Source organism: Pyrus communis, chromosome 7 (genome assembly GCF_041283825.1).
Source record: "Pyrus communis isolate YQ-2024b chromosome 7, ASM4128382v1, whole genome shotgun sequence".
In the NCBI taxonomy this organism is placed as follows: domain Eukaryota; kingdom Viridiplantae; phylum Streptophyta; class Magnoliopsida; order Rosales; family Rosaceae; genus Pyrus; species Pyrus communis.
In genome coordinates, this window is record NC_142571.1 from 22,762,860 (window position 1) to 22,770,003 (window position 7,144).

The 7,144-nt window shown below is 38.7% G+C and overlaps 1 protein-coding gene across 1 annotated transcript; it reads left to right on the plus strand.

Annotated features, from left to right (window-relative positions):
• The first annotated feature begins 1,924 nt into the window (after positions 1-1,924).
• On the plus strand, positions 1,925-5,758 carry LOC137733669 (putative aquaporin PIP2-5). The gene is made up of 4 exons (XM_068472819.2): positions 1,925-2,595; positions 2,932-3,227; positions 5,108-5,248; positions 5,369-5,758. Exons 1-4 carry the CDS (start codon positions 2,289-2,291, stop codon positions 5,486-5,488), a joined length of 864 nt encoding a protein of 287 aa, XP_068328920.2. The 5' UTR covers positions 1,925-2,288; the 3' UTR covers positions 5,489-5,758.
• Positions 5,759-7,144: the final 1,386 nt, after the last annotated feature.

Below are 7,144 nucleotides of genomic sequence, written 5' to 3' on the forward strand. Positions count from 1 at the left end.
ATAATATCGTTTGTTCAAGAAAAAAAAAACGTCATCACCATTTTATGATTCGTTTTTTTTCTAGCCATTTTATAATTTGTTAGGGTTTGCTATTTGTGGTAACATGGGATTATTCCTCTAACGGTAGGAAACTCACTTACCTTCCACTTCTCAAATCACGCTATAACTTAAATAAATAAAGTGTGGGAGAAAGTATAAACAAGTGTCCAAGAAAAAAGGTGTTTTCTTAATTAATTTGTTTTTTGTATGACAATAACATATTTTTCTTGGAAACTCTCTCCAACGGTAATAGGATGTCGCTAAATGGCACAAACAAATGTTCAATAACTTTGGCTGATTTGGTTGCTAAATGGCACAAACGATAGTCTGCCATATCATTACTGTAAAAAAACAAGCTACAAAAACACCAACCCAAAAATTTGAAAAAAGAAGCTGCTGTAATCTTTCAATTGATGGATAAGCTAACATAATTATAACTTAAAATTTAAAATTAAAATCAAATATAATTTAATAAGCCAACAACAAAATTAGCAACCATAATCCAAATGGTTAATAATTCACCAACTCAAAAGTGTAACTCATATAATTGTCTAAATCCAATGTAGCAACCAATGCAAAAGCAAAAACAAAAAACTCAAAAGTCAAAAGTCTGATTGATCCCCTCATTGCAATCTGAGAGAGGTCGTGCAAGAGTAGGAAAAAAAAAGAAAAACCGCAGAATGAGTGGGTTTTTATGTTTCAAGCCCTAAAATTGCAGAGTTGTGCATGTAAAAAATACTAAAAATGTATATTGGTTTGGTACGATATATCGAATGGTATAAAAAATCCAATATCAGAGCTATACCATTAATATTAGTTCGATAAAATGTCAACCGATAATGAAATCTTACCAAAACTCGACCATACCAATATAAACCGGTCGATACGGTTCGGTCACTACATCGGTTTATGACAATATTTTCCGGTTTCCACCCCTATCTTAGCTATCTATGTGCCTCTATTATCCAGTAAAGCCAAAGCATGAATGGGTCCCACCGTCCTGCGGCATTTTGATTAACGTTCAAGAACCGCCAAGCTATCTTAAACCACCCGTTTTTGCCTAACTTCGCTGATTCAGCCTGTGGACCTATGCACGGCTCACATCCCTCCACGTGTCCTTCCAAAGCAAGCACTTATTACCGTTTTCTGTTCCCCAATCAGATCGCGTCACGTATGCATTGAAGTTCAAAGCAGCCAGCAACCAGGCTTTCGTTTACGTGCGTTTCTTTGTGGGTGCAGTGAGTCGTCTGCGCCGAGCAGGGTCACTGACTCACTGAGTCAAAGGGACATCAGAACTCTGCATGATTCTGCTTTTGACTCGTCGCGAGTTACGACTCACCGGGTCATTTTGCACGTGCTGCACATTTCTTTTTTTTTTTTTTTTTTTTGTTCCATGCATTCCGAATATTCATGCGTTCGACAAATGAAACGTACATTTTTTTTCTTCGGCAAGAGTAGATGATATGCATAAACGTACTAAAACATCTTCTAATTCAAATAAGCATCAGACAATGAAATAGATAATATTGACTGGTTTACAACTTTCATTTCGTCAAAGTTACACAATTATTTAGCTATTAAAAAGAATAATACATATCACAAATCTAATTCACACATTTAGAGATAATATTTTATCTTGCCAACATTTCACAACGAGAAAATTTTCACCACCATGCTTGATCATGCTTGAAATTTCGATTTTCAAAAATATCTCGCAATATTTTAAAAATTTATAGCTCAAGCAATTACAAACATCATCACTGTACTTACAATTTACAGGTTTGATTCCTTATCCTCAATTATTGCTTTTGCTTGTAGCAAAAAATATCATGCCAAGTTTCGTTCTTTAGTGGAGCTCAATATTTCATCATCTTAAAAACGATGTGGGAGTTTTCCCAAAGCAAAACACTTCTTATTTTACGAACAACAATCTAGACTGTTGTAGGTAAGTGGAAGGGGGGAGAGAGAGAGAGAGAGAGCAGAAGCAGGTCAGGGTGACCACTTATACTAAAAAGCCAGGCCCCATAGTCGGTGAAAGCGAAAACAGCACACACAAAAATAGTAGGTGGGTTCGGTCCACATAATTCAAAATTTCCAATTAAAATTTAATCCTAATCTCTCACCATATATACCCCTTTACTCCTCGCTCCCTATGCCACACCACCACCTCTTCATCTCTCTCTTTTCCCAAAGCCCAAGACTCTGTTTTTCTCTGTCTCTCCGGACTGTGTGAAGCTTAAGCTTTATTAATGGCCAAGGACATGGAAGTTGCAGAGAGGGGCTCCTTCTCAGCCAAGGACTACCACGACCCACCGCCTGCACCGCTCATCGACGCGGCCGAGCTCACCAAATGGTCGTTTTACAGAGCTCTCATAGCTGAGTTCGTAGCCACTCTTCTCTTCCTCTACGTCACTGTGCTCACAGTGATTGGCTACAAGAGCCAGACCGACCCAGCTGTCAATGCTGACGCTTGCGGTGGGGTTGGGATTCTGGGAATTGCTTGGGCCTTTGGAGGCATGATCTTTGTGCTTGTTTACTGCACTGCTGGGATTTCAGGTCTGTTTTCTCTCCTGGGTCTCTCTGGTTTTATCTCTACGTGTATAATTAGTAAAAAGTTGAAGTCTTTGACGTGGGTTTGCTTGTAAAATACAAAAGTTAGCGAAAAAGTTTATCTTTTAAGTGGGTTTTCTGTATTTTTCTTGTATATGTATAATTTAGTTAAAAAGATGAAGTCTTTGATGTGGGTTTCGTGTGATTTTGCTGCTACATATAGAAGCCCGTTGAAAAAGCTGCTTTTTCTAATGTGGGTTTTGTGGGATTTTTTTTCTACTTGCATAAATTGTTGAAAAAACTGCTTTTTTTACAATGGGTTTTGTAACTTTTGTTGAACAGGGGGTCACATTAACCCGGCGGTGACATTTGGGCTGTTCCTGGCGCGGAAGGTGTCGCTGGTGAGAGCTGTGCTGTACATGGTGGCTCAGTCGTTGGGAGCCATAGCCGGTGTTGCGCTGGTGAAGGCTTTCCAGAAGAGCTACTACATCAAGTACGGCGGCGGAGCCAACTCACTTAGCGATGGATACAGCACCGGAGTTGGATTGGCTGCTGAGATTATTGGCACCTTTGTGCTGGTTTACACCGTCTTCTCTGCCACTGACCCCAAGAGGAGTGCTAGAGACTCCCATGTTCCGGTACATACACACCCTTCATCTATAATTTGCAATTACCATTTCCTCCTCTATCGCAGTATATTTATAGATTTATTACAGAATAGTAATTGAAAAAATACATATAGAAAACAGGGGAGCTGATAAAATTAGAGAAAAAAAAGCTAGTTTCTTCAGAAAATTTGAAGGATCCACAAGCATGTCTCTTTTGGATTTAATTTTGCTTTCTTTATTTTGTAAAATTTAATTTTTGAGTGTGCTAGAAAATGCATTAATTATATTCTTTTTTTCTTGTTTAGTACACCATTGACTTTATTTTTTTGGTTATGAACAAGTGCATTATTGGACTTATGTAAATACAAGGACTTTAAGCTTAATTTAAGAAATGGGACAAAATGGCCTCTATTTTTCTCTAACTTCTTGTGGAAAAATATACCCTCATTTAACCATCCTTAGTCTTTGGACAAGTTTAGGTGTCCCACACACAGGTCCACAACCACAAGTTTAGATGTTCTTAAACCATTCATTAATGTAAACTAATCACCCTCAAATACCTAACTGATGTTAACATAATAGGATCCTATACTTGTTTTTCGGTGTTTGTATCGTGCTTATATCCAAAATCTTGAGTTTAACCGTCTCACGATACTCTTGGGGATAGTGCAACGGGTACAAGGCAGAATCTCGTCAAATATTAGATGTTGCCCTTCAAATTATTAGAACCAAAAAACTCTTTTAAGTCTCATGATGATATTGTTTAGAATAAAATTTCCTACAAGAGGTACATTGCTCTAGTGAAGTAGGATCTTCCTCTTCAGCAAACTGCGTTTCGAGTTCAAACCATCTCCCCTCTAGCTATTAGACGTTGCCCTTCAAATTATTAGAACCAAAAAGTCTCATGATGATATTGTTTAGAATAAAGTTCCCTATTGAGTAGGGTGAAAACAATGAGCTAGCTGGGCCAAATGTTTTTATCTGGTTGGCATTTCAGGGCATCATGCAGTGCAATAGATGCGGAGGGGTCACCTAATTTTGTTTTCTTTCAACAAGTTGATTCAACTTTTTCAAATTATTTTCTCTCTCAACTTTTCTCCTTTCCATCATTCCTAACGTGCTCTGCCTTCTTCAAGTACTGTCATGACTCATGACTCGCTCGAGGTCTCGACGTCAATCTGTGGGCCCTTCACATTCCTCTTGAGGAAATCCTCTTTTAACCACCTCAACAGCCACTTGTTTGGTTATTGTTTAATAGTTACAACAAGAACAATAATAACAAAACCTTATTCTACTAAGTGGGGTTGACAATATGATTCCTAAAACGCTATTACGCTTGGTTTTGCACGAAATCTTCCGTTGGCTCTAGGTACCTCCATATCTTTTTTTATAATGTCGTTCAAAACTTCCATAGGTCTTCCTTTACCTCTTTTGCTTGAATTTCCGTCTCGTAGTCGCATCTTCTAACCAGAACATCCCCAAGTATTATTGTTTAATAGTTAAAAGTTGGATTAAGGCGTGATTTGTTTCTTGTGTTAACAGTCCCAAACATTTGATATGCTGAGTCAGAAATCAATGAAAGTTGTCTAATTTTGTTTTTATTTAGCCTCACAATCACGGGCATGTCTTTTTTGAGAACTGTTTTAGCCCATTTTCAACTCTTCCATCCTGTTCCAAACGGTCCTGTTGTCTGATTTTATATATGTTTTCCAATTGTATGTATTCCCATCGAGGTTCTTAGTTATCTTGGGTTGTATATCTTTTCGTGTCTATCTCTTAAGTCATGTGACGAGAGATAGACAGGAGAATATACAATCGGTTACATGGTAGGTTCTATCTTTCTCTCTCTCTCTCTCTCTCTCTCTCGTATTCTAAGAGGCTAAATTGTGGAATGTTGTGGAATTTTGAAGGTTTTGGCTCCACTGCCAATTGGGTTTGCTGTGTTCATTGTCCACTTGGCCACCATCCCAATCACTGGCACTGGCATCAACCCCGCTAGAAGTCTTGGAGCTGCTGTTATCTACAACAAAGACAAGGCTTGGGATGACCAAGTATGTACTCCAATATTAATTCTTCTTCACTTTTATGTTATCATTATAATGTAAGATACTCAGGAACACTGTAGAACTTTCACTAATTTATATTCTTGTTTACTTTTTTGTTGTTTGCAGTGGATTTTCTGGGTAGGACCCTTCATTGGAGCAGCAATTGCAGCCTTCTACCACCAATTTATCTTGAGAGCAGGAGCTGTCAAGGCCCTTGGATCATTCAGGAGCAACCCCCATGTTTAAATTTGAATATTTTCAGATAATATGAAGGGATTTGGAGGAACAATAAGTTAATTATTAAGGGGGGAAGTAGTATTTATATTAAATTGTGGCTTATGCTATGTGTGTGAAGGCTTCTTTTGCTCCTCTCTCAATTAAATTTCCATCTGAAAAAGGGGCTCAGAGGCCATGAAATTGTAGATATAGTCGGATTTTACCCTTTCTTTTCTTTTTACTGTTTCTGCAAGAACTTGCCTTCGAATTTACTTCAATGTCACTGTTATTTTCTCATGATTCTCCTTGTTTTCCTCTTTCTAGTCATATCATGCTTGAAGATAAATGCTTTTATATTTTTGGGGTCACTTTTGCTTGCTATACAATGGTGGCTCAATGAGCTCCACTTGAAGCTCAGTGGGTTGGGCATTGAAAACCAGAAGGTGAATACTAGTTTGCATTTAGAAACCAAAAAGCGACTCCAAATCAGTAAGACTTTTTCACTTTGCGAGGGTCAGGGAGGAATGGGTGGACTAGCGCCCTCGACCCTCGCAATATATTAAGGGAGGAAACATGGGGAGTTTGACATAACTCTCTAAGCGGTTGTAGTCGTAACTCTCTAAGTGGTTTTAAGGTTTTTTAATTTTTCTTTCTGAAACAACTTGTACACATCTTTATGTGTGGCGAAATGTGAAACTTAACAAATGAATTATTTAATTGTGGGATCATCCAAATGCATAGGTGGCTAAGAGTATCTATTATTCATGCGCCTAGAGTATAACTCCCAATTGACTTATTCCTCCATGAGGAAACATGTAGTGTGAAACACTATTCCTCCATGAGGAAACATGTAGTGTGAAACACGTGTGAGCGTTGGGTTTAGATGGGGGCATTTTTGCTATGTTATTATTAAAGAAGTTGAGGTTATAATCTTGACACAATTGCCAATGAGAGCAAGTCTAGCGGAAGGTCAATTAGCAGGACAATTGGGTTAAATTGCCCCTTGTCCTCAAGAAGGTGCTCCAGCGGGTTTAAAAAGGGGAGGCAATATGAGGTATAGGGTAGGAGCTCGTTAGCCTGCTCTGCCAATTGACCTTGAGCTTGACCCCGCTGGCAACTACGGTGGCCATTAACGACGTCACCCGCAGTGCGAAGTTACATAGGGGCAAGGAGGGGCGGCCGCCCCTCCTTTCATTGGAAAATAAGCCCAAGAAGGTGTAGCTGCCCCTCTCGTTAGTCGGAAAACTTGTAAGAATGTTCTGCAACTTCTGGAGCTACCATGGGCTAATACACGTTATGGAGAGTGGGAAGTTGCCCATCTGGCTCCCGAAAAATCCCTTCACCAAAGCCCATTTTACCCACCCAGACTGCCTGAAACCGCCTTGCGAGGAAGGGCAAAACTCGAACAGCAACGTTGGCTAGGTTAGGAAGAGGAAGAAGCAGCAATATTATAAAACAAATCTTAGCAATCGATGTCGTTTGGCTGAGCACTTAAAGTGGACGATGACGTTTTATTCAAATAGAACAAATCCTTTGACCTTTATGGCTCGCACGTCATTTGAACCCAAGCATCTCTAATTAATTTTTTATTTGTTATGTTTGATGTTTTATTTATTTATTTCTTTTATGAACTAGGTATACTTATCTATTTTTTATATAAAACATTTATCATACTTATCTAAAAAT

Bases quoted from the DNA above. Each gene is read 5' to 3' on its own strand.
- LOC137733669 (XM_068472819.2), top strand. From the start codon at position 2,289: ATGGCCAAGGACATGGAAGTTGCAGAGAGGGGCTCCTTCTCAGCCAAG. The intron at 3,228-5,107 runs GTACATACACAC...GGAATTTTGAAG, and splicing joins CTAGAGACTCCCATGTTCCG to GTTTTGGCTCCACTGCCAAT. The intron at 5,249-5,368 runs GTATGTACTCCA...TGTTGTTTGCAG, and splicing joins ACAAGGCTTGGGATGACCAA to TGGATTTTCTGGGTAGGACC.